At 35.4% G+C, this 27,774-nt stretch overlaps 3 protein-coding genes across 9 annotated transcripts in view; 2 read left to right on the top strand and 1 right to left on the bottom strand.

Moving 5' to 3' along the window:
- The window catches only part of LOC106172541 (laminin subunit alpha), a 44,674-nt gene extending 42,989 nt beyond the window's left edge, over positions 1 to 1,685 (top strand). For both annotated transcript variants that reach the window (XM_087002700.1, XM_087002699.1), the window contains exons 71-72: positions 51 to 173; positions 506 to 1,685. In XM_087002700.1, the coding sequence (XP_086858826.1) occupies positions 51 to 173; positions 506 to 648 (266 nt within the window). In that variant the 3' untranslated portion in view covers positions 649 to 1,685. The remainder of the gene's footprint in view (positions 1 to 50; positions 174 to 505) is intronic.
- A 136-nt stretch (positions 1,686 to 1,821) lies between these two features.
- Positions 1,822 to 6,472, top strand: LOC106172138 (uncharacterized). The gene is made up of 7 exons (XM_013552752.2): positions 1,822 to 2,318; positions 2,637 to 2,816; positions 3,172 to 3,346; positions 3,435 to 3,717; positions 4,080 to 4,184; positions 5,309 to 5,554; positions 5,843 to 6,472. The coding sequence occupies exons 1-7, from the start codon at positions 2,162 to 2,164 to the stop codon at positions 6,128 to 6,130; spliced, it is 1,434 nt and encodes a 477-aa protein (XP_013408206.2). The 5' UTR covers positions 1,822 to 2,161; the 3' UTR covers positions 6,131 to 6,472.
- A 3,727-nt stretch (positions 6,473 to 10,199) lies between these two features.
- Positions 10,200 to 27,302, bottom strand: LOC106172483 (uncharacterized). Of its 6 annotated transcripts, none has more exons than XM_013553296.2 (13): positions 27,189 to 27,302; positions 24,307 to 24,402; positions 23,651 to 23,683; positions 22,194 to 22,248; positions 21,914 to 22,030; positions 21,489 to 21,575; positions 20,801 to 20,950; positions 15,439 to 15,660; positions 14,933 to 14,973; positions 13,677 to 13,703; positions 12,348 to 12,384; positions 12,088 to 12,168; positions 10,200 to 10,773 (listed from the first exon to the last, which is right to left on the bottom strand). In XM_013553296.2, exons 2-13 carry the CDS (start codon positions 24,360 to 24,362, stop codon positions 10,771 to 10,773), a joined length of 909 nt encoding a protein of 302 aa, XP_013408750.2. In that variant the 5' UTR covers positions 24,363 to 24,402; positions 27,189 to 27,302; the 3' UTR covers positions 10,200 to 10,770. The 6 variants fall into 6 exon arrangements, with proteins under 6 accessions (XP_013408750.2, XP_013408741.2, XP_013408682.2 ...); XM_013553287.2 differs by lacking the exon at positions 13,677 to 13,703 and adding an exon at positions 14,028 to 14,090; XM_013553228.2 differs by lacking the exons at positions 12,088 to 12,168; positions 13,677 to 13,703 and adding exons at positions 11,715 to 12,039; positions 14,028 to 14,090 and having other exon boundaries at positions 27,189 to 27,287.
- Between the last annotated feature and the right edge of the window lie 472 nt (positions 27,303 to 27,774).

The raw sequence follows: 27,774 nt of genomic DNA on the forward strand, positions 1-27,774 counted from the left end.
GAAAAATATGCAGACAATATCACTTGTAAAATTCTCTTTTATTTTTTCAGTACAAAAAGCCAAGAATGTGGTTGCACTGACGGTGGATGGTTTGTTTGTGGCGCCAGCCTTTGGCAAGCAGGGCCAGTCCTCCACAGATACCAATGATCCACTGTACTTTGGTGGGGTGCCAGGTAAGAGTTTCCTCTTCGTCATAACCAGCTGCAACTGGTCATTCATCAGAGTAACACTAACCCAAGGTCCATTTTGAATTTGGATAACAAAGTAGCTGATAATAGGAATGAGGCCCTGTCTGTGATTGTATCTATTTGCTATTTGATGTGATTGATTTGATGGCAAATATATGATGTTAAGAATGATTTAGTGTTGTTAGCAAAGGTAAAAAAACCAGGACAGCAGGAAATATTTCATTACAGAATACAGATACGCTTATAGCAAGGAATTTTGTTACCACCTCTCTTCTGTTGTCAACATTGTTTTTAAGATGTATTTTTCCCAATTTTAGATGTAACAAAGGCCAAAGGTATCCAAACAGGTCAGCAGTTTGTGGGTTGTATCAGAGCAGTCAAGTTCAACAAAGAGCTGAAGAACTTTGCCATGGCAGAGACATTTGGAGATGTCAACCTCAACACCTGTCCCAAATATTAAACTGATACAGCTATGGCAATGAAGAATGGCCCACAGTGAAGACTTCTAATAAGTGAAGTCTTTGAACCACAGTTGTCTCTGACCAGTCTAGAATATCTGGATCAAAAACTGAATATTTTATCAGGAACTGAAAATGAAACAGGGGTGATGTTATTTGTGACGAGCTATTGCTCTCAGTTCCAGTTTTTATTTCACCATACACAAAGATATCAGCAGTACAGTCCCATGTGAAATTATGATTGTTGAAGAAACGACTCTTGTTTTATTGTCAAGTGCAGTTTTACCAGTGTTTGTATTATTAGTGATACGTGTTTTTGTCCTGTTCCGTGATAAGTTTTACTTCAGATATGATGATATTAAGAAATACAAAGATCATGTTGTCAAACTGTGCAAATAATATTCAGTGCTGTTAAGGGTAATGAGAGAGAATGTTATTCAGCAGTGTTACTCATGAGATTAATAAGCTTGATATTCTAAATGTTTTCTTTTTATACTGTCTTGTATTTAGTGTTGTGTAAATGTAGTGTTGTGTTGAGTCGCATATGGGACAGGCTGGGTAGAGACAACTGAGACTAGTTTTGCTCAATTTTGGAGATTTTAACTTCTAAGACATTTTAGAGGAATATCGATACATATGGTTTTAATTCCCCCCAAGTAAACAAAGCAATGAGAGGAAGAACTGTGAATCATTCGGTTAACAAATTGCTTGGACACTAAGACATGTAAACATGAAGACCCAAAAAGTTCTTTACTTTGCAAGATCTTAAGCAAAATTTTAATCTTAAAAAAAAAAAGACTTAGGACCGACTTTGAGCATCACTATGACAGAAAAATAACAAAATCTCTGCTTTGTTTTATTTCTTAAGGATACTTGTTTTAAATAAGATCAAAAAGTCGATACAGCAGTATTATTGAGGATTTTAATCACAAGTTTACGATATTTCTTTGGGTGTGAATCCTTCCAAAAGTATTGTGATAAGTGATGTCAAGTTCCATCCAACTTATCCGCAAAATAAAACGAAAACTTAGCAGAACAACGTGTTTGTTTATTAAAACTTGTTAATTTGGCCCTAATCACAATATTTACCATTTATCTGCGATCATTAGACCGTTTTTGTATATCAATATGTTGCACTATTGATCCCATGGTTTATTGATAAAACTTGGCGAACGACACCAGCGACTTATCTACTGTTCAACGCCGTGGTAATACACAAAGCTCCGGCACACTATCGTAAATGCTGGGATCATCTCACAAAAACATTGATGGATGAGAGGAAAGAGAGAAGTTATGTTAGTGGGGCAGTTTAAGGTGAACTTTTATACGACAGATACAGTCCACTGTACGAGAGAGATATACTCGTTCCATGCCCTTACACCTGTTAAACAATACACGGTTATACAATCAGATAACCCAATTTTCAGAGCCGCTCTATCTTCATAAGTCCTGGGTTTATCGCGTCAACATTTTAGACCCATTCAAGAGAGGTATATATCTCCAGAAAACGGGAAAATGGGCGTCGTCCACTTCGTCTTTTTGGTCAGCACTTTGTCCAGTGTATTTACCGTTAATGTCACTGTTCTAGAGCCAAGGTATACGGATGGTCCAGAGTTCGGATTGGTGATCATTCCTGGAGCAGAGATTAAGGGTTACACGTATCGCCCTCTAGGTGAGGTTATTTTATTGATTGAATTTAACATGAACCATGAACATATTACCATGCATTGCCACAATTAAGGAGGTTGGTTAGGGCAGATTGCATAAAGGAGTGAGTACGTTGCATTGATATATGACGACAAATAAAAGGGGACTGTTAAAGAAATGTGAAAAAAAAGGAACTTCAGGTATGTACAGATATTACAAGAAAAAATGAGACAGATCTTTACTATCGGTCTCGTCCTTTAGACCGAAGAAGTCACTCGTCATTCACTCGAGGTTGGTTTGGAATATCTATACTTCTATTTCTTTAACTCTATCGTATTTTCAGCTGAGAAACTACAAGTGCAAGCCCCGTTCAAACTTTGGGTAGGGTTAGTTGGAGGATTTTTTTCCAACACCCCTAATCCTCTAGAGCTCCCAGGGGGTATCGAGAGTGCGTTGGGTGCCATGCACAAAGCAGGAATGACCTCGGCATCTAAAATTTACCTAGCGGCCCATAGTTTGGGTGGTAAGAAAAATCGCTAAACTTATTTCATCTAAACTACATTTAAATGAAATGCCTAGGGAACTTCACTGACGACGATGTGTCTTTGCAGTAACAATTTGTAATTTAATCCCTGTCATTGTGGTGGCGTCTATTTATTTCTCCCAAAGAAAAGGTGTCATTATTATTATTGTGTTATTGTCACTATTTGTTACGTTTTTTTTTTCTTCTTTTTTTGTCTGTTTGAAAAACTAGACATATGAACTACAACGCTTATATTCAGTCGTGCTGTTGCACTTCTACGTCGATTTTCTTGAATATAATAAACATAACGTGTCTTCAAATAACTTCAAATTCAATAAATCACATCTTTATTCAGGCACTTTTCTCAGCGCCTACGCAAACACCAATCATAAAAACATATCTGGTATTCTACTGTACGGCTCCTACCTCACGCGGTCCTACAATATGTCTGCTTACCCTGTGCCTGTTCTTACTTTGTCTGGTGACATGGACGGGTTGAACAGAATTACCAGGATTCAGGAAACATTTCAGTAAGTATGGTCAAAGGATATGTGGTTTGAACGTTTTGGAAGCCCATTGAATTCAATATCTTCAGGAATCAATTTTTGGATGTTTTAGGAATCTTCAGGATTTACATGCCAAAGACCAAGCTGTGATATACAGAAGTCCTGTCATCACCTTGCCTGGTGTAAATCACGGACAGTTTGCCTCTGGTGTCATGCCAAAAATGGTCCTGCAAAATGATATCCCCGCTGAAGTGTCCAACGATTACGCATACGAAATGATAGCAAATGCGTCCAAGTATTTTATGATTGCAACAGCGAAGACGCCATCGGATTTGGTTGTGGTAGCGGAAAACCAACTAAAGCAATATTTTCAAGATAATCAACAACGTATGCAGGTAGTCCCATTACACACAGTTTTATGATTTTCCTTTTGTTGGTCTTCAAATTTCATGTGGTTGAGTTTCTTAGACTCACAATAATTTGCATTGGTATTTACTGCAACAGATGCCTTTGGCACAAATGAGAAGCATTACACCAAATGAGACAATTTTAGTGTCAGTTCTCTATTTTAACCGACTATTTTAATATCTAGTCTTATATCAGAAAAGCGTTTTTGGATTCATAGCTAGGTTTTAGAAGATAATATTTTATCAAAAAAATCTGCAAACGGTCCCTTAGGATTTGAAATTGAAGAATGAAACTAAAAATGCCAACTTGTTTTCTCATTTTTAACAAAAAGGGTCTTTCTGCCTTTCAGCCTATCTATGCCGTGCGATCAATGGACTCTTTAGGTCAGACATCGCCGTGGTCAGTGGTCGGACAACAGATTATCTCTAGACTTATTGATACACAGAAACTGCACGTATGGAACTCTAACACAATCAATTCTAGTTCTTTCCGTGAGGTTTTTAAAAACATTTTAACGACAATTAAATTTGTTTTGCCGTTTTCCAAAGTGTAAATTAATATGAACAATATGACTTTTGTCCACATCATTTCAAAAGTGTATATACATGTATGCAATATTAAAAAAAAAAACTTTTATGACAATGCCATATCCGTTAATGATACAGTACAATGCACACCAATAGGCCTAAATACACGGAAATACTAAATCATTAACATAGACTGGAGATATTTATTATTGTCAGTTTATTGAGCTTTTCTCAATAGTTAACTAGGTTTGTATCACCCTGCAAGATGTACTTTTCGTTACATACGTCAATGCTCACTTATGGTCTCCATCATACCTTGATTTCTGGGTTGAACCCTCGCTCTCAATCTGGACGTGATTTTCTCTTCTCCGCCAATACTGATTTTGTGCTCAGACCCCATTTCTAATACAAACGGATTAATCGATTGCGTAAATTTCATTATCTGCCATGTAATTAACTAGACTTAGGCTTCGTTCACATGCAATGTCTATTTTCTAAATTCTATTTTCTATTTGCGGCATGTCTTATGATCACGGTCTGTGCACTGAATATCCCGCCGCGTAATTACTGTTAGAATTTAGAAAATAGACATTGCATGTGAACGAAGCCTTAGGCTATGGTTTCCAATCTGCAGCAGTTACTTTTGTTTGCGCTGTGTTGACTTTAGACTTGAAGTTCATAAGAATGCATCACGTTTCATTGGAACGTCTTCCCTTCTAATTTGCGTGATACATAATGCCTTTATTGGATTCTTTTTTACTTTTTATTAGTTGTCCCTGCTGCTGATCCAGGGAATTACATACTAATTTGCCAGTCGACAAGATAATGAAAGAATTACGACAGGAAGAATAATCTCCATACTTTTTAATGTAATACATGGATATGGAAATGTATCAAAAGAGAGTATTTTGGGAAACACAGAATTCGTATCACCAGATAGTACCTTCTCTGGTTCCAGATATGGTTATTCTTATGTTCCCATTCTAAAAATCACCAACTACGGGTATCTCGAATAGGCCAATATTTAATTTCACACATGTTCATTTTTCAGGTATACAACCAATTAGTTAATGAGATATCCCTGCAAGTAGACGAACCCAACATTGTTGCCAAAGACGGCGAACTTTCCATAACAACGTACACGGAGATAACGTACCCATTCAACCCTCTGGACGTCTCCTTTTACCAACAGTCTCCTTCTCAAATCCAGGCCAAAATGTCCAGTAGCGAGGCCGTTCAAAGATATCTTCCGAACGGGAACTTTTCAGAACCTTTATCGTGTAAGGAAGTCAACCAGGTAAAGTTCATATATCAACTGATCCACTTTTGATCGTATGGGATATTGATTTAATTATTCAATTGTTTGCAGTATTGCAGTTGAATTTCTTATGGAAATTTCTTTTGCAAATATATTTTAAAAACAGTGCGATACAAATGTGGTAGTACTATCATTAAAGTAAGTTTACAATTTTAAAGGTATAAATCGTGGTTTGATAAGACTTCTTTGAAAAAAATGTAGTGATTCCTGCACTTATACAGTGATCCCAATAAAAACGATATTTGGTATCTTTTTCGGTTATTGCAGGCGGCTATCTACCATGCTCTCTCCCTTGCAGCTGCTATCCCAAGGACTCGGTTTATGAAGAGCGGACGCAATATCACGATAACGTTCGATGATATAGTTAGTAATGAAGAAGTCTGGCTTGCTGAGCCGCTCCGTATCACACAAACCCACCACGGCTTGCAGGTGACTTCTATAGGCTACCATCCTGCTACTGAATCTAATGGGTTTTATCATTGTAAACTTTTGTCTCCATTCCGAGTACTGGAGTACATATATGTGGACAGTTTAAAGCCACACCCATCAATATAGACCTCTTGTCTTTTAAAGCGAGCAGTGGGTATGACCGACGGAGTTTTTCTTCCATTTTTCGTAAATGCATAGTATATATTCTAAATATCTATACCATGTGGGAACAGTGTTAAAATTTGGGCAACCATTTCACACCACTCACCGATTATTTCATTGTTTCATCTTGGATACCTTTCGATGTCTTCATTCTCATTATCTTGCTATGAAACTTTAAAGGCAAAACTTACAGTAAGAAGTTTGTTTATTATGACAAGAACCATACGAACCAATGATAATTTAAAACGACTGGATTTGTGTGCATTGCCATTACCCTTCACTAATAATCAATATATAGCGACCTGATAGCTGTTTTAGTAGTGGTTTTACCACAGATTTAACATCTGGAATGCAGTATACCGCCGAGCATCCATACCATCAATCGATGGATTTCCAGTATTTGCAAATAGGTGTGCACATATCTTGTAATGTTTGTCTTTTAAAGCAAACTCTTTATTGATTTTATTTCCCCTTGACTAGCATCGTTTCAGAACATTGGCAACAATGTAAATGTGCTTCTATCTATCTTTGTTTCTAAAATTCTTTACAGGTGTTTGTTTGATATTTCATATCTAAAATCACATTATTTCGTGGGAATTATCGCTGCTGAATATAATCTCTATGAAACTAAACCCAGTAATGACCATTTCGGCCGAATGAGTGTTTTTTCAACACCATTTGAAAATAATCAATACAATGCAGACATTGGTTGTAAATGGCTTTTTTATGTTAACAACATTCTGAAAACATCGCCTTTCCCAAGCTATTAGTGGAATGAATCGATCAACAATAATACACATACTGTCATTAAAATATAAATAATTTTCGACGATTTTAACCCATTTTGCTCCCTGGTGTTATTCTTAGTACTACCTGATTCTTTTGATAATTTAATAAACTAAGCTTTAACTCAGCATCATACGTTAATTTCAGTTTTGGTTACGACCTATTTCTTTTTTAAAAAGTGACCTACAATTTCGTTTAGGAACAAACAAACGAAAGAAATTACAATAAATGGTATATAGAATTCCGTGACTTCTGTGTCCAATACTTATGCTGCGTGCAACAGACTCTACCTAAGATCAAGATGTAGCCCTGACGTAGAAAACCAAAATAACTCTCGATTTTGGTCTGTTATATCCTGAGTTGTTTTATCATCAATGTGATCCAAATGCATGTTTGATTCTGCCCAAATACCACTTTGCGTGAGAAGGCGGTAACGCTTATTCCATGCATACCGTCACAGATAAAATGTCATTGGTAGTGCTTAGGTTTCGTTCTAATGGTTATCCGATTTACGGCTGGATTTTACCTTGTGAGCGATTTAAGCCACATTAATATATGCGATTTTGCTCCTTAAACAGAGCAATGCATTCATTTAAAAGTTGCTTGCAAACACAATACTAAAAGTATTTGCCAAAGAAACAAAGAAGGCAATATATGAGCTGCAGCACCCTTTCCCGTATCAAGAACGGGGTTGGTATCAGCTATGTTATATAAAACCTCCTCGGGAGAAGATTTCAAAGTTAAGCCGCCTACTTTGTACTTCCAATTATGTCCAGCCAAATGGGTTCCAAGCTCGAACATTGAGGCAGTGATTCTAACAACCATCGGTGATTCCCAAGTCAAGTACAAAACGCCTTGCTCTGGAGGTCTGGTGATAGCAACGCAGGCACCTGCCTCGCCATTGCAGTGGACCGATTCCACGGAGGCCCACGTTGGTTCGTGGAGAGCTAGTTCCTGCTTGTAAATGTATGCACCGCACAGCCAGGACTGAGCACCATCCGTGGTCCAACATAACCCACCAGGGCGGTGGACGAAGCTGTTGCTCCCATGGTTGGAGGTGTATGTTTTTGCTGTTACTACACACTGCTTACCGTTAAGACAGGAGACACTGGTCCAATACGGAAAGGAAAACCAACACAAATCATCATCCTTTTTGCACTGAATTAAATCGGACTCAACGGCAGATTTAAAATTGGTGCTACGTTTCCAAGAACTCCCAGCGTCCTGCGAGAAATATATTGTTTTATTAGTTATTACAATACACAACTTTCCATTACAAACGATTTGCTTCAAATTTTCAGTTGCGTTCAGGATTCTCTCTGATCGGATCACCGGATTCGAGGTCACTCCCCATTTTTCCACATGGTATAAAACACCCTCTTTACCAACAGCAAGAATCCTGCCGTCGTAGGTGACTGCTATGTCGTTTAAAGCAACCGTTTCATTCAGTGGTGCATGCTGTGACAAATTAACGGATTCTATCGAGTTCCACTGTGATTGGAAACGATGCACAAAATATGGCGGTTCCAGTATTGCACAGAACGTAGCATTGACCTTACAATCTATTCGACGTCCTGGGCTTTGAAGGGTTGGATTTAGGAGTCGGGTCTCCTGGAGCACCTTAAAGGTCTTAAACGAGTCTTTAGTATGAATGACAGAGGCATTGATGCAGCATTTCTTGCTTGTTCCAATACGGGTCAACTCAGTAGAGTTGGTGCCTCGGCTGATTGCGTAGCATTCCTCGGAGTTTCTCGTTGGGCAGACAATATCTTCGAACGCCAAGCAGATGTCAGGACCACGCTCCGAATCAAAACTGCCTGACGAGTTATATACAGCAGAATACTGTATGCCATCGTATACTATGAAGAATCCGCCAGAACTGGCAGGGAAACAGAACAGTAACCCAAGTAAAATTGGCAGATTCATATTAAACGCTGCGTTTCTCCAAGAGACGGAATCTCAGATTCTGTGAATTCTGTTGCACGACCGTTTATCCACCACTGACACGGAAAACAAATCGATATACTATGGTGTGCTAGTGCATTTAGCCAGGGGTCTATCTGCCCTAGATGCTGCTGAGAACCAGTAGAGTTTTATCGATCGATAGGTTTACATCACCCATATATATATGGAAACTGGCAATACTATGCTCTTTGCACCATTCCTTGTTCCGATATTTTATCATTTGCGGGTGGTCTTATGTGGGGTTTTTTCCACTGTAACAAGTAACCAACCTATGAATATGAATAGAATGGTGATGGTATTATACTATTAACGGTAATGCTACAGATAGTGTCCCGCTGACTGTAGTCATCCTTCTAAATAGAGCACAGTATTCCAATGTGAAAAATAAAATTTATCAGATGAGTGTATTTGTAAAAGAAAACATTTGTAAAGTTTTCAACTCAAACATCATTTGCGCACTTGTGTTTCTAGAAGGGGCGTTCCCTTGAAACTGGTCATTCATCATAAACTGATCTTTTCTATCATATCATAAGATACAGTTTGTACTTGACGGGGGATACAAAAATAAGACTGGAATACAACATGCATCATTTCGATGTGAACAAATCAGTTGCTTCCTTATTTGTAAGTGGTGATAAGCATGGGTTTGAAAGAAAGCTCATTTCAAAATGCATTTTATAGAATAATAACTTTCAATTTCAACCCAGTAGATCAGCGATGAAACTGGACACGATCTGCCCATGGAGTCGTGTTGCTAGAACAGGGAGCGTAGACTATGGAAAGCACACGTTTTTCTGGAAGGGAATGTTCTTTCCTGTGCCAAAGAGAATGCGTTTGATTAATAAATGCAGTAATACTTACATTTAAGAGCATATTCCTATCCACTGGCAAAACTGACGTTAAGATGCTTTTACAATTTAGTTTTAAAAATCATAATTTTTTGCTAAGATGACAAAACAATTTTCTGGCCCTTGAGTTCAATTTTTGCACATGGTTTTAATTATCTCACCATTGTCACAGACTAGTTCGGAAATCATATGGAAGACATCCAAATTTGTTCTTTAGAGTTAAATCAAGTTGCTATGGTAAGCCAGAGACCCGAGTAGTTTTTTAAGGCTATTCAACTAAATGCACCAAGGTGAGGGTTACTACATTTGACAAAGAAATTGCAACTGACAGGATGAAAGATGAAAATATCTTCATTACTTGGCTTTTATAAACGTACAAATGGCCTCCTCAGATCACAGCACACTTGAATCACAAAATCAAAACATCAACAACGTTATAGGTAAAAGCTGTTTACTATCTATAGTAGAGATTCTTCTAACCAATTGAGATACTGTAAAATGTCTACAAATGTCACAGATGGTGAAGTAAACTAATATTTAAGATAAGACATTAAAACGATGTTAAAAACATGTTAGTGTCTGACAGAAGTATTTAAATGTTTACACACTAGGTACTTTCTTTCCTTTAATAAGATGTATTCATTTAAGTCCAGTTTATCAGAGTTACAACAAAAGTTTCTTCAATGTCCAGATCTTTTATATTTGATAGTCAAATGGCGTTTCCAAGTGAATCTTCCAAAGTTTCTTTAACTAAAAGCCCTGTCCATACACATTTACTATATTATGTGCAAGGGCAGGCTGAACTTGCACAAGCCTGTATTTATAGAGAAAAGAATATGTATAGTTTATACAAGTTTCTCTTATCTATGAGGATCATCTGCATGGAATCCACTGGCAGCTTGAGCTTGTTGTAAGGAAGCACTGGAATGGCCAGTTATAAGTGGTATGTGGAGGGTGCAGCCAATTGTCAGATACAATACATAACCCACACTGTTCACAGTTTTGTCACTGAAACGAGAATTAAAAATAGTGTCACTCAAGTATTTTTAACCACTAGAGATAAGAACTGGACAAAACATATGATGTAGAACCATAAATAAGACAGGTTAAAAACATTTCTATTATATATATATATATATATATATATATATATATATATATATCTTTTTGCAAAGGTTTACATGTTTTAAAATTTCACAATTTCACAACCTTATGTTTGAATAAGAAAACGAGGCAAATCAAGTTGTAAGAAATTTTCAATTCAAACATCAGAAACATCATCCATGAAATCATCTCTGTGGGCAATATTTCAATAATTTCCACACCTGACACAGGCACAAAAATACACATGCAAAGCATAAAATTACAACAGTATGTCATTAATAAAACCCTGAAATAGAGCAAAAACTGGTGATATGTAAATTAGGTGCTTAAACTATCACTGTTCAAACCCACACATAGCTGTGAAAAAATGTCATAATACCTAGTCAAAAAAGTCTATCTAGTAACATTTACTGGAAACTCTGTTCTATTAGATGCTGTTAATATCACACTGTGTTCAAATGGGACATTTTGATCAATTCATCAAAAGACATTGAAAAAACATGTATATAAATGCACACATTAAACCAATGCAATCTAGGCACGCATTTGAAAAGTGACTGATTCATTCAACACATCAAATCAATGCCATCTATAGAACAAAGCTCTCCATGCATCTTCTCTTTGTAGCCCACGCACTGAAAATAATACAAAACAGTGTCAACCGCCACTGAAAAAATAATCATTCATTATAGAATGGAAAAAAAAAACATGAACTGGGTTAATAACAGATAAACTGCTAGGTCAAACTCCATGCAGAACAACATGAGGTGGAAGATATCAATTTAAAAAAATCACGCTGGCTGTGGAAGAGGTCATGCTGCTTGCCATGCTGTCACTCCTGTCACCTTATTCTTCCTCCTCCTCCTCCTCCTCTTCCTCCTCTTCTTCTTCTTCATGCTGTTCCGGTTCTGGTTCCGGCTCTGGTTCTGGCTCAGGTTCTGGCTCTTTTGGAGGAGACTTGGCCTTCGGTCTGGGCCGCGACCTAATGTCACTTGGATCTTGTGCCTTCTTCTTTGGATGTTTTTTAGCTAATTTTTCATTAATTTTTTTCACTTCACCTTCAGAAGGGAAAAATGTAAATTTATCTGTAGAATTAAAGGCCTTTTTGCGATCTGTGTAAGATCTGCCATCTGTATGTCGCTCATATTTACTGCAAAGTTGGATCTTGGGCTAAAAATAAAAGATAAGTGAATATCATTAATAGTTTTCACACCATACCTTTGAAAACATCTTCAATTTATCTGCAAAACTTCTTCGGTCCAAATTTTTCTCATACTTGCTTGCCAAAGGAACTTTGGGCTGCAAAATATTTCAGGGAGAAAACATTGCATGCATTAAAGTTCACAATTCTATCAAATTTGAACTCGACTTTATAACTTTAATAAGTTTTACCAGAGTTTCAAATCCTTTGTTTAAAAACTGTAATCATTTATGCCCAATTTCTAATCTGGGGATATTCAATAGATTCACATACTTACCGGGATGCCAGAGTACTTGTCAGCTAATTTATCATGCCTAGAATAAAGTTATTATATTCAAATTATTTTATCTTACATAACCACATTTCATAAACAATGGAACATATGTTATATATTTTCAAAAATTCAAAGCAAATTAAATCTTGCTGACTATTTGATATGTAACTGAAGGCTTTTTATATTACACATACATTGTGCTATCAGTCATAGTGAGATTCATAATGGTGTACTTTATATTTAAAAGACAAAATTGACTACAGATGTTGTCTCTTCTGTCCCACCACAGTGTGTGTGTGTGTGTGTGTGTGTGTGTGTTCATAAATCATATACAACAACAAATGATCCCTGACACTAATGCTACTTCTGCAACATGCAATGTTATATATAAACTACACAAAGGGCGACTGCAAAGACTGGGCTGTACTGCTGTGCATTCCATGCATTAACAAGTCACACAGACTTCTGAGGCCTGGGGTGCAAAATGGGAAAACAAATGCTGACAGTGGTACAGAAAATGCAGTCCACTCTAGTTAAAAACACTAGCAGATCTAAGATTTTACAGGGTGTGGGTATGTGTATGTGTGTGCATGTGGGGGTGGGAGGGGGGTGGGGGTTGGAGTGGGGGACAGATAGCAAGCATGGTCTCACATTTACATTTCTAAATACTATAATACTAGTGGTGAACCAAAATATAAATGACACAAATTCATATTACAATGTCATGCAAACTGAACAGATTTCAATATAGGTTTATCAAGGTATGAACTAAGGTTGCTGATGTCAAACACAAGAATGCAAATGTTGCAAGTTTTGGTGGTGAAACTGATGAGCAGAGACATATAGTACAGAAATAATTTTTAGATGGTGCAGTGTATTTACTCAAAGTGTTTTAGAGTGGTGTATGTGAAAACACAGGAGAAGTAATGAGGAGGGGAGGGGCTGTGATGAGATTGAGGATGAAAAACCAGTGGAACACTTTGTTGCAGCAGTGGGGACAGTGCATGCTGAAGGTGGGGTACAAACTAGTTCACAATCCAACTATCTACATTTTTGAGAGGGTCTTTAAAGGAACAGTTCCCCAAAACACAATATGAGGGCATAGTCAGACAGGTTTTCAACTTATACCATATCAGAATTTAAAACACAACACCAAATTACCATGGGTTCTATCATTGGGCACTCTCAATACATACTTCTGGTGGTGTGTTTCATACTTTAAAATGGTTTAAATTCAAAACATGTCTTAATGGTGACTTTGGTGCAGTTAGGTCAACTTGGCCTAGTCTCACAACATGGAGGAGGGAGAGGTGGTCATGCATGCCTACTTACTCAGTCTGGACAGCACCCTTCTTTTTCCTATAAAATATAGTTTAGTTAATAAATTAGTAAATGTACATTAATTGTTCTAGTAGATTAGATTAGATAATGACAGTCCTGACTAGGATCATCTCAATCCATAAGTGCCAGAACAGTCTGCTCTTTACAAAGCCTGACAGCCTCAAGTAACATAAGCCCAATCTGACGCCCAGTAAGTGATATATCTTCACAGGCAATCTCAGTTGCCACTCAATGTTGAACCTCTTCTGAGATTCAACATGCAAGCCAAGGTGTCAGACAATGTAAATACTGCCAGGAAAATGTCTATCAGCCCTAAGAGCTGGGTTCTTGTCAGGGACTCACACTATTCCCCTGGGAATCACCCTGACACTCACGGGTTGGTGGGGGCTCTTCTGGTCTTCTCCACTAACATGCAAACAAGGACACAATAAAAGACTTGTATATGTGAAGTGCAAGAAACAAGGTACTGGACTAGTTTTAGCACTTTTTTCTGATGTATTCAAGTGATAACATCAGTCACCTAATTCTCTGAGCCAAATCAATGAATTCTTGTCATTATCCCAACAAAATTATTTTCACCATGTAAATGGAAGAAAATGATATATTACTGTGCCTATAGATGCACATGTAGGAACTTTTGTAAGCAACAGAATATAAAAAATGTTTAGCCATAAACTATGAAAAATATTGTTCTGTGTCACAAAATTTGTGGAATTATCTTATGAAAATTTACTTTACATGTTGATTCAGCTGGCTGTTATAGTATTAAAGAAAATGAATCTAGGATATCTTAAACAAACAATATAATGACTTAAATGCTCTCTTCAAGAAAAGTTGACTTATTCCTCTCTATTCTGGTTGTTTATGGGCAACAGCTTGTCAAACTGAATGCTTTCATCTAGTTTCAAAACAATCTTCAAAGAAATCTAGCTGTTCATCACATCAATGAGAGGAAAATACTAGAAGCACCATATGAAGTCAATGGTGACAGTGATTTATGACCTTAATTGATATACATGTTTTTAACAAACAAAATGCAATAAATTCATTCATCTTCAAATTATTGCTTATCTTCTTCCTTTTTAAATATTTAAAACAAAAAAAAATTGCTGTAAATTCCTTATCAAGATAGCCATTATAAGGAATCAGCTGTCTCACTTAACACAAATAAAACATTATCTATATATTCGTAATGTTCCCTAAGGAATCTTTCAGCAGGCATAATGTAATGAAACAAGTGATCTCACCCCTTGTTCATCTGTCTGGCTCTTTCTGCAAGCTCCATCATCTGGAATTAATAACAAAAATCTTAGTAATGAATACCACAATGAAATATGCATAGAATTCTGCAGGTAAACACCTTGCAAGCTCCATCTTACTGCATATACAGAACACCTACTGGTTTCCTTATTTCAAGCCCCTTTTCATTAGATGATGTTGCCTGGCGTTAAAAAGATCATGTCAAAAATTTAACTCTTCACGTTTCAAAAAACTCTTTTCCAAAGAGATTCAGCTCTTATCTATTAAACTGCATTAAAAAGGGTGATGAGATGATTCAGAATTTAATGCTTGATCAAGGTTCTTCAATTTTTTATAATTTCTCATAGACCACCATCAAATAGTATGCCCAAAAGACAAGATAAAAAAAAAAAACTTTAAAAAACATAGAGATTAATGCTTGATGTATCATAATTGATCTTCATATGATATCATCAACACAAACAATCTCCAGTTCGACCCTGTCTCTACTCACATCATACTGTTGCCTCTTGAAGCGCTCTTCCAGATCATATTTTTCACTTTCCAAGTTGTAAATCTTCTGGTGGATTTCCTTGGCTTTGGCAATCAACTGCTCAATATTCAAGGATTCAATGGACAGAGGCTCAATTCTCTGTTTGAGAATAGCTCTCTTTTCCTCCTCCAACTGTTCCTTGGACTTGGACATGTCCTCTTTCGCCCGGACCACATTTCCCATCTGAAATAACACAAACATTGTGAGGTTCATATGTATCTTCTATTGACTATTTCTTTTTTCTTACAAGCACAAGACAATTAGCCGAATTTTTTTTCAATCATTTAAGTGCAAATAAATTATTTACCCATGTGTTTAAAAATAAAAATACAAACAAAATCTTAGAGAACCTTGCAAGATTGTATGACTACACAAAAACTTGAACATTTTTTATTACTCATGGCAAAATTTATAAATGCAAGTGATCAAAGCTTGAGTGCTGAAATTTAAATGCAGTATCATGTAATTGTTTAATTTTTTTATGATCATCTAATATCTGAACCAATTTAGGACTTAAATATATCAAAATATATGCTACTGTTGTATTTATCCATATAAATGTCACTGTCAAAGATATGTTTCCAGATTTGTAAAGACTCTTTAAATAATTTCTTCAAAACAGTTTTCAAAATCAACCTCTTCTTTATACATTTAACCCTATCGAAACGTAGAGTACAAACATTCTAGGAGCAAAATTTATGAACATTTCTTTAAACTTTTGAATATTTTTTCACTTTCCCCTTTTTTCATGTATTTAGTAAGTAACAGGTTCTTTAAAAAATACCAGAGCTGACATGCTACAAGAAAGTTAAAAAAAATTCACCATCCTTGAACAAGGATATGTCAATCATGCACATCCAGGTAGCTTCATTAAGCAGCCAATAATAGGCCCTCTGATTGGCAAAACATTCATGTTCTAAGCCTGGCTGGGAATATATTGGGGCAGATCCAGGGCAAGGTAACATAACACTTCACCCCATCTACCATTATAAACAATCTGGATCTTTAGTTTAACAACATTAAGTTGCTGGAGTTAAAATATACTGTGTAGAAATTTCTCTATATTTTCTTCTATTAAAACAAAATCTGACCATCAAAAGGGGTGAATAGGCCAATAACTACTTTATCTACAGCTAGCTATCTTGAGGAGAAGCAATATTACTACACCTGTCTGACGACCTCCATATTTGGTGGCGGCTGGAAATAGCCAAGTTTCCTACAGGCACAGGTACCCAACACACAACTGATGCCCAGCAGAGTACACACAAATTTATAATGCTGTTTTACTCTAAAATTCCTTAATACTTATATCAAAACCACATTTGAAGAAAAAAGTAAAAGTCAAGGAAAGAATCTGACCTTTGGGTACCCCCCATCTTCCCCACTTAACTTGTGTGCCAAAAATGGTAATCAGTATGAAGCTGGCAAGTGCAATTCTGCTTTTCAGGGGAGGAAGGTCTTGGGTTGTTTCTTAACCTGGTAACTGCCTGCTAGATGTGTTTTCACATATATTTTTGAGGATATAATTCCATTAACAATGTTTAAATGATTCTTAAATATAACCATTTATGTTACCATTATTTCAACCTAAGTCTCTAAAATGTGTTAATTAATCATAAAAGAGTTAAGGAAAAACACCCCTACTGTTCTTTCTGGCATTCTGGTTTTGATAAAAACTATACGTATGACCTAAATAAGCCCTGACAAAACACACTCATATTTGAACGATTAAATATTCAAAAGAGCAATCAAATATCATAACAAGCGTGTCACTGGGTGCATAATTACTACCAGAAAACTACTACAGCTATATTAAACACATACCTTAGCTTCCAGAGACATCTTGCTGGAAGTGTGTGTAACTCAAAACTAGAACTGCCTGTATACTTAAAGTAATGACTTAAAATCCTGATGATAGTGAATTGGAAGCCCAAGTCCTCGAAATGAACAGTGTGATCTTTATGTATACACAGTCAGGCTGCACCCCAGGTTAGGATATCTAAGATCCCAAATGCACAGCAGAAATTTAATGTTTTTTTAGGTATAGTCAGGAGGCGTAAACTATGATGTCAGATTAAGTTTTATGGCCTAAATATATAAGGTAAAGGCTGATAAGGAGAATACCACAGTAAGGTTGTATGTGATTCCTGTATATGTGTCATGGGGGGTGGAGGGGGTGGGGGGGGGGGGGGAGAGTTGTAGGTGTTCAACTAATCTTATCTCATTTCAAAAAATTCCAACAAGATATTTTCAGTTTAAATAGGCAATGAAACATTGTGACCAACCAATATATCTTATAGTCAAATTTGATATTTACTATAACTATTTCCTAATCTAATTCATAGAGAGTTAACAGCATCCAAAGGACCCTAGTTAGCATGCCTCTACATTTCACAAAACATAAGAGCATAAAAATCATTTTCACAGAGTAAATGGATCAATTAATATATCACGCACTAATGGTTGCAGTATCTGAAAAGTAAAGTATGATATCAGTGCAGAACTTCTCCTGCTGTAGGCATTCCTGGAGGATCACATGGTTCTGGACTACCTGGATTAGCACAGGAAACTTGATCAGGTGGAGGGTTGCCTCACAGATGTGAGGAGCCATCAGTTTCTGACAACCTGTAAGCTGTACACAGCCCCTTTCATCATTTTATCATTTACTTCTGCCCTTGTCAATGCATCACAAAGAAATAAATTCTGAATAATCCAATACTGCACTAGGAGGAGCTTGTTTAATAAGTGATAGTGGCTGAAATATTTTCGCTGCAGAAAATAATAAAAGACATCAGTCAATTTCCTGTTAATTATAGTAACTTGTGTTCAGAAATTAGACACTTCTGTTCAACAATTTGTTTATATCTCTTCCATCCACAAATTCCATGCTGCACAGTTCTTTTCTGTTGTGATAGCTGATGATGATCTTTCCTCACTTTTTAAGGAAAATTTAAGGTGAAAGGTTAGCTGCTCCAAAATCTTCATGAATCCTCAAAAACCATATGGCATATTACTTCTGATTAAACCAAAGGCTAATTTCTGTTGCATCATTCTTGTTTCTGAATAACTAATATATACAAGATAATGAAAGGAAAAAAATGACACTTTCTTGTGTATTTCTAGCAAGACAAAGCTGCAAGTGATTCTATATGGAGAAAAAGAACAATACAGAAAAAAATCATTCAGATGAAAAAGAGCACCAATATGATTCCTTCAGCAATTACTTCAAAATTGGTAAATCCATATCAACTTTGTCTCAACAAAAAAGTTTTCAGAAACACACCACAAAAACATTCAAAAGGTTTTTTAGTCTTTGAATGAAACCCTTAAACAAGGATTTTAAAAAATGAAAATACAAAAAGAACTTACGAGTTCCGCCATGATTCTGCCTGCCTACAGAACTGATTCCAGACAAACTCACAATCCAGAGGCAACTTGCAAAATGGCTCAGCCCTCAGCTGATGTTTCTGTTTGTTTCGACTAATTTGTCATCCAATCATAAATTACAACTTGTTTGATGTTAATGTTATCATTGTAACCAGAACAGGGACTTACTACCTGTTAATTCTAGCCAAAGACATGTATAAGAAAAATAATTAAAGAAATACAGAGTCTGGGCTAATTTATTTAACTTAATAACCACTCTGGGGCATATGCAAGTTTAGTTTTCAAGAGATATAAGATGCCAGCAGACCTTTCAGACAACTACAAGGATATACCCCTCCTTCCTATATTAAATTCCCTGCCATTAATCTTTGTGCTCTCTTCTGTTTGGGGCTCCATAAGATGCCATGTGTAAGGACCCCCTTTCTTTTCACCAAACTGATCAATTTTATATCAGGTTCAAACTGAAGCCTTGTAAGGGTTAATTCAATTATCGCTACTAACATATTTATTCCTTCGCAATATTTTTTCTTTCTCAATTTTTTTCCACACAAAAAAAAAGAAACATTTTGTTTTTTGGTAAAACAAAAACATTGCAGACTAAAATCATCTTCTGCCCCCTCTTGATAGTCTCTTCCCCTTAATCTGTATTCAGTCTGTTTATCCACACCCTGGCGGTAAAAGGTTCTTAATTCTCTGCCAAATGGGCATTACTGGGAACTCCTTGGAATATAAACTATGCTAACTTAAAGAAAATAAGAGCCAACACAGTGAAAATGTTTTACAAATAGAAGATCCAAAATTGTGAATGTGCAATAATTTATAACTGATGGAGGACAAAAATAATAATAATTATTATTATTATAATGCAGAGATATATGCTAAACCTTTTATATCTTGAATATTCCTTCAGAAAAGTTTAAGACATAGTTTACTCTCACAACAAAAAAAAAAGAGAACAGATAACCCTTTAGTTTCTATCCCTAAAAACTACTGACAGAAGCATAAAGTCTTCACATTGTGTACAAGTTAACAACCTCCAGCAGGTGTCTAATCATAAATATAACCAGTACCTGTAAGCTTACGCAACTGTTCCCACTAAGCACAGAAAGATATAATAAATAATGAATTGGAATTTATCATTTATGTAAATACTGTTGATTTTGTAGTACTCAAAGGTGGCAGTCTAAATCACTGAAAGAAACTATAAATGTATTCTAGTTCTGACATTTTACATTTTTTCAAGTACAAAAAAGCATGGGAGGCAATGTGAAACAGCATCTTTTATTAATTTTCTTGAGGGAGCCAAAATCACAAGACTAACGGTATAGCAGCTTACCAAAATTCTCTCTCAAAATTCCCACAAGTGTTTGCAAAAATGATTAATTGTGCTAGAGAAGATAAGTTGATTGGTTCAGACAACTGGTGGAGAAACATGCTTCACACTGTGGTTGATGAGACAAAGTGATTGTAGAAACACAATTGAATATGAATTAAATATGAGATCTGGCATGGGAATAATTAAGACTCGACCTGTCCAATACAGCCAGTCAATTTGCAATTAACTCCCTTCTGGTAAAAAGCAATATGACTTGCAACCATAAATCAAAATTCACAGATTAACCCTCACATACAGTCTGTATAAATAAAATTTTTGCAGTGAATCTCTCTCCTAAAAAGATATATTTTGTCCATCTTTTACATCGCTTATATGCCTTACAATGTGTTATTTCTCCTGGAGTGACGGTTCTCCTCATAGCTGTGGATTTTGGCAATTTCCAAGGGTGTCTAGGGATTGTGGACACTTTTGGAATAATATGCAGCATTTTGAATTGGAAAAAATACTTATGTTATCCCACAGTAAATCTATTCCTTCCACGTAAACTTAGGGAAGAATTGGGGGGGGGGAATACATATTCAAATAATACCATTTACTCACATCATCACTTTCATCATGATTCTCACTAGTAGATCGTCTATTGATGATAAAGTTTGGTTTGTTGACCATTTCTTCAGCTTCCATTTTCCTTTTTTCTTCTGCCTGGCGTCGTCTCTCCATTTCTTCCCTTTTGATTCTTCTTCTTTCCTCCTTAAAATAAAAGGTATATTGCTGAAGAGGTGGAAAGATTGGCCAACATTTATTTAAATATAGTCAAGATGTGGTCATACTTATTATATAATGTTATGCTGTATAAGAACAGCTTACACCAATGCACTGAACCCAATGTTAACATGTTAACCCAATTCTAGCACAATATTTATTTTGAGGTCACTTTTGTAAATATTTTTCAAGCAGAAGCATCAGAAAAACAGCCCTAACTGTAACATGTCTGGCTAATTTACAAATACATCTATAAATGTAAAAGGCCTATAGGTAAAGAATTTGTCTCTGTCTGAAATATTTCTGTTGGCTCAAAATGACATGAGACGAGTCTGGTGAATGACATACAGTCTAAAAAACACACACATTTTATGAAAGCTTGTACATGAATGACATACAGTCTAAAGAACACACACATTTCATGAAAGCTTGTTTTTTCTTACATGGTTGCCTAGACTAGATTAAATATGTTTTTCAAATGATGCATTTGGAAAAAAAGATGAATCATATGATAACCTCAACACACCTCCTCTTCCCTCCTCTTTCTTTCTTCTGCCTTTTTTTTCTCTGCCAGTCTTTTTTCTTCTTCTGCTCGTTCTTGTTTGCGACGTTCCTTAAAAGGAAAAGAAATCAAAGCTCAATAAAGTAGCCAAATGTTCAACCAGATTTATTCAATGAAAATAAGTATTTACAAAAAAATCTTTATCCATGCAATTTATATTCACCCTTTTTTATCTCTACATCCAAAGATTTTCCACTAAGAGAAAGGCCTCCATTGGGCATGTCAATATTTGGAAGTACAGTAAAATGTATCTTTAAATTTAAAACAACAGTTTCTCCAAAAAAAAAAAAAAAAAAATAGATAAATAAATAAATAAAAATAAAAAATAAATAAATAAAATAAAATAAAACTCTTGTGTTCAGAAAGATCTAAGCCACCACTCAACTCACCTGTCTTTCCCTTAATTCTCTCAGGTCTGCCTCACATTTCTGCATCTCCAATCTGTTGAGTTCCTCTGTTTCAGCCAAACATCTTAGATCTTCCTCCTCTCTCTTGCGTCTTGTTTCCTATGTAACAATTCAAATGAATAAAAATTACTTTATTATAAACTCATGAAAAAAAAATGTAAAATTAATGTTTGATAATCATCATTTTTTCACATCTTCAATTTAGAAAGTTTTCACTAGCTTCACAAGCAGTGTTTAAAAAGTTCTTACCACTGATACCTACCTCTATCAACTTTTCTGCCTCCCATTTCTGCTCTTCTTCATTGGGCTCAGAAGATCTGAATAATTCAATTTTGTTCATATTAATTTTGGGTATTTGTTAAAACTATCCTGGCACATGCAAATTTTGACCATTGCTAAAGATGATTTTGCTTTAACTGAAAAAAAGTGATAATAACATCTGATTTGATTTTCAAATGTATCGATGATTCGATGAAATATAAATAAGTGGACAAGAATGAAATCATTTATAAATCCAAATATCTTATAAAAGATGTATATGCTTTCTGAATACAAAACCTGGAACAAATCTTTTATTTGTTGCATAACAAGCTATGGTTTGAATAAATATTACAAAACAGAAGACCCTAAAAAATTCAAAATATATCATAAATGCTTGCATGAAATAGATGTAGCATCATTATATGATATCATGGAATGTATTCTTAGTAAAAATATTTTGAGATGTATATTTTCACAAAACACACACACATGCACGTACACACAAGTAAGTGATATTTTCCAAAACCAAATATCATTCATCTTGCTTGCTTTCATTTCTTATATACAAGTACTGATATCTGGAGAGGGGAAAACAAACAACAAGATGTGTAATTATTATTGACAAAACTGAATAAAAAAGATCAACTAAAAGGGTGCAGATAATAGCAAACTTAATTCATTGAAGTGACTGGAATGTGCTTCCTTGAAGTTGTTTATCATCACTAGCCCAGATCCGTGTGGTTTCCAGTGTTAACATGAGTGAACAAAGGGGCTTGTGGTATTTTGTTACAAGCATGCAAGGCTATTTTGCATTTCATTTAAACACTTGTCTTTTCAAACAAAAATACATAATATGGTTCTGACCATAAATGAAATACAACAATTAACAACACATACATGCAAATGTCCTTTGGTTAAAACGCAATGTTATGTTGTATCATAAGATCCTTGCAGGCACTACTACTCTGAAAGAGGGGGAAAAAAATGCACAAACACAGTGCAACAAACATGCCTTCAAACTAACAAACCTGTATCTGCTTCATCTGCTGTCCTTAATAACATCTGTACAAATGTTCAAGGCAGAAAAGAAAAGTTTGAGACAAAAGGAAACTTTGGGATGGGTGAGAAATAAACGTGAATGAGCATTTTTAATAAACTTTTCGAAATTATTAGTGAAATATTACATTTCTGTCAAAGTATCTTTTGAAAAAAGTTTCCCTTATAGAAGTATAATGAAAGTATTTTTTCTTGTCTTATTAGCAATGATAAAAACTCAAAAACTCAAAATTGTTCCTTACATAATCTTTACATATTCTGGGAAAACAAGATGCAATGTAATTCTCAACTACTATATCAAAGACAAAAAGTGTCCACAAACAGTAATAGGATAAAAAATTTTCCCTCTTTATGAAAAAACAAAACAAACACTAAAAAATTTAGACAAAAACCCTCACTAACCTGCTTCGGACACTCCTTCTTGGTGAGTGATCTCTGAAAAAAACAGTCAGGTAGAGAGAGGAGAATTAATTAGTTTAGGAAAACGGTTAATCTGAGCTCTGAACTCACAAACAAAGCTCTTTTATCAAGCAGGAAAATGACATGCAGAATGACATTTGAAAATTTGAATATTAAAAGATGAGAAGAAATATTCTCAATTTAGTGATTGTATCAAAGTTTACAGTGAGTTATCATTTGTCAATGTCCAAAGTCTTAATAGTGCTTTAATCACAAGAGTCCTTTAAAAACAACATATAATATTAGCAAGAGATGACATACAGAACAGAGAGTGGGATCAGTACAAAAATGTTTTATTATCATAGAACTAATTTTAATAACGAAATGCACTAACAGATATTCACAATGCAATACAATACAATACAATACAATACAATACAATACAGTACAGTACAATACACTAGTAGTGGGACACAACAACACCAAATAATCACATTTGCAAAAACATTGGTAGGTGGTAAAAAATATTTTAAAAGACATCACAAGAAGCATACACAGGTGTCAATTTATTAGTGAAAATAGGATTGAAGATAAATATGCAAACCATGGCATCAACACAATCTAGGTTCTTTTTAGCTTCGTTTTCAAACTCCACTTACTCCTCATGTCCAGGGGAAGACACATGGCGAAGATTTTTCTTCCATTCATCTGCCATGGCTTGACTTCAGTCTCTCGGGTTTACAACAGAGGACTTCCTGGAAGAGAAGAAACTGAATAAATCATAACCATTCAAAGCTTTAACTTAAAATTTAAAACTCTTGCCTGCAATTGCTTCCCTACAATGCCAAAGCTTCCATACCTACTCTTCCTAATGGCAGCAGATAAGGTATGTACCTTAAAAAAAAATTATTTTAAAAATACAATGATGTACTAGGGTTATCAAAAAGTTAAAATCTAAATATTTCAGGTACTTGCACAGGTGCATGCAAATTGAACATTCATTGGATAAGCGCTCCTTGTCTGAGCAAAACCACAGTAATAATAATCAAGCAGTATAGTCAAGCCTTCATGTCAGCTAGATCATGTATAGAGATCATGGAGTCGTGAAGAATACGTGTTACACTTGGAATATCAAACACCTGAGTTAAGTAATATTCATACTATTCTGTAAACAAGTATGTGGCCTTTTAAAAATTTTAATTGGTAGTAGGAGCCTTTAAATGTCAAATTTATAGTGGCAGCATAGAGTGCCACTCCCTTGTAGGCATGATTTTAAAAAATGAGAGTGCAAGGCAGGCCACTGAGTATCCCCCCCTCCCCACACACACACACACACAATCTTCCATCTGTCTTGACATCCTCCATGATCCTTCTACACAGCTTGAAGCAATCTCCAGATCTCTTTCAAATAATGCATGTTTTTCTTTTCATTACTACTAGGTTTCAAATACTTTTCATTCCTTTGAATTCAAGTTTTTATGTAAAAAACCCCTCAAAATGCAGATGTTTTTTGTGCACATTTTTAACAGTAAACGTAAACCAGTGTTCAGTAGACTAAATATAGAACGAGGTTTGTTCTTGCTCATACTCTCTCTCATACACGTCCTCGGAACTAAAAAACAGGATTTGGCATGTAGTAGAAGTTCATTCAGCATCAAACACCTACAGTCCCAATGGTTATATTTGTCAGCAAACAAGTCCCAGTTTGTCGATGTGATTAAAAATGGCGTCAAATCACCATACACCTGAAGATATCTCTCCAATTACCTTTCATTCAAGGCTTTAGGGACATACTTCACCCTTGCTGGGAGATTGGTGGGAGGCATGAATTATTTCTTGATTTTATTTGACATTTCATAACCCCAGCATAAACTTAACATTCCCTCTCTCAAATTTTGTTTGCATTTAATGGGGAGGTCTGAAGACACCTGACACTTAAGAGGGGTCATATGCCTTTCATTAACACTACTTTTATGGTAGGGTCTGTGTAGAGAGAGACCAAACAGAAGAAATCTTAACCTGTGTATCTAATGTTACATTTCATTAGCAGTGTTGCCAACTCCATAGGTCTTGAGCTATGTTCAGATACAATTAGGGCTTTCTAAGTCAGAAAACAGATGAAAACTGCATCCTCAGACAACAATATCACAAAATCTTTCTAAGCTAATGGTTCTTATAAGAGTCTTTTGTTAAATCTGTCGGTGTATTTCAAATGAAGATTTAGAAAAATGTTACAAGAAGTCTTTAACATAATTTCTTTGCGAGTCCTATAGACAGTTTCGACACAATAGGCCCAGTACATATTTCTAATCCATACCATATGTTTCACATATGGTGAATTATATTTTCGATATTTGCTCACGGTTAGGTATATATGTATTTTAAAAACAAATAAATTTGCACAATAAATTTGCTCTGGCAACTTGAATGTCTTTTTTTTCTGTGTGTTAGGGTAATGCCTTATACCTAGATTGTATATCTTGTACATTAGTTATACCAACACAGTGATAAGTAACTTTAAACCCACATAAGATCCATTAGTATAATAAATTTTGACATTTTATTAGTTTGCTAATTTGAATTTATATTAAGTCAATCTGTCCAATATAGAAACTATTCAAACTGACAACCAATTGCTTTAAAGAAAGCTTAAAGCTTCTCTACTTGTGTTTTTACGCATGTACCCAAACAATCATTGAATGGATGAAAAATATTAATAACTATTATTCTAAAGTAAAGTATGGACATTATTTTGGTTGCTTTTGCAAAGCTAATTAAGGAAAAATTAACATCAGCTTTGCAGGATACTCATGGGCACAAAAAATGTGACTGGGGCGTTTTTGAATGCATATAACACACCTTTAAATCAGAGCAGAGATATAAACAATCCATGAGGTTTCTTTTAACTGGTCTTTTATCTCTGTTTACACAAATTACAGAGCCTTTGTCAAACTAAACTTACATACTTATAACGGATGGGATATTAATTTAATTTTCTAGACACTTTCCTGCCATGGTATAGAAACAGGATCTCACTTGATTATATGTGTTTAACTTGTAAGTAATTCCTAAATTACACGGTTACATCACTACCTCTACATCAGTAAGGGAAGTCCATTCAAATAAAGGTTCAAGTTCAATGATTCGTAATTCAATTAATGTCACCAATTACATCACGATTTCAGTGAAACGTAACGTAGCTATGCAGCATTGAAACAAATTACTGTCAGTTGATTCATTTACAACAATAACTGCAACAGCTGGAACCCAACGTCAAGCAGATATATCGTATAATTTCTGTCCCCTCCCATTCAACGAGATTGTTTTGACAAGCGGCCATGATGAAAATCCAGGGATAAGGCCTGGTGGCTTCATAAGTTGACACTTGTCAAAAGGCCATCATCTTTATCGCCAAAACAAAAAAAGTATATTCTGTGCCATGTCTTTCAACAATACATGCTCTACAAATAGCACAATTTATAAAAACTATGTTAAAAGAACCGTTCAAGGTCCTGCGAATACCAGTTTAATTGTCACCCACCTGGACCAGCTCCACGCCACACTGCGACCGTGTAACCCTTGACCCACTTTTCATTGTATTGATTGGTTGAAAGTTTTGATAGGTCAGGTGCATAACCTCAGCGTTCTTTCCCTGGGCGGCGAAAATTTGTAAAAGGGGCGCGTTGCATTTATTTATTTATTTAATTTTTTTTAGTAAATACGTCATCTACAGCTACCTTAATTTCAATTTCAACATTTTCACATTAAAAAGACTTAAATACAAAAATGAAAAAGAAGCGCATGTTTTTGGTCATGCGGACAACCAAGTTTCACTTTCAGCTGATATTTTGAGGAATACTGTTATGGGTAAAGGGAAGAATATTTTTAATGAAATGTTTCATTTAAACAGATTTTAATCAGGATTTTTTAAAATACTTTTCCATTAATATAATGTTCCAAGCCAATTTAAAACTCTCTAAAATATTTTCTAAACAAAGGGCATATTAAATTCATACAATAAAAATAAACACAAAGCTGGCTTTATTTTGATGGAAATAATTATCTTAGATTGTATATGTGCCCAACTATATTACCAAAATTTTATGAAGTTTTGAAATTGATCCCCG

Source organism: Lingula anatina, chromosome 1 (assembly GCF_051362555.1).
Source record: "Lingula anatina isolate TDL-2025a chromosome 1, LinAna3.0, whole genome shotgun sequence".
Lineage (NCBI taxonomy): Eukaryota > Metazoa > Brachiopoda > Lingulata > Lingulida > Lingulidae > Lingula > Lingula anatina.

Excerpts from the sequence above, each read along its gene's own strand:
- LOC106172138 (XM_013552752.2), top strand. The coding sequence starts at position 2,162 with ATGGGCGTCGTCCACTTCGTCTTTTTGGTCAGCACTTTGTCCAGTGTA. Across the intron at positions 2,319-2,636 it reads TTACACGTATCGCCCTCTAG|CTGAGAAACTACAAGTGCAA; the intron begins GTGAGGTTATTT and ends TCGTATTTTCAG. Across the intron at positions 3,347-3,434 it reads AGGATTCAGGAAACATTTCA|GAATCTTCAGGATTTACATG; the intron begins GTAAGTATGGTC and ends TGGATGTTTTAG.
- LOC106172483 (XM_013553228.2), bottom strand. The coding sequence starts at position 24,362 with ATGGCAGATGAATGGAAGAAAAATCTTCGCCATGTGTCTTCCCCTGGA. Across the intron at positions 23,684-24,306 it reads TCTTCCCCTGGACATGAGGA|AGATCACTCACCAAGAAGGA; the intron begins GTAAGTGGAGTT and ends TGTTTTTTTCAG. Across the intron at positions 12,385-14,027 it reads GTGATTCCCAGGGGAATAGT|GCATGATAAATTAGCTGACA; the intron begins GTGAGTCCCTGA and ends ACTTTATTCTAG.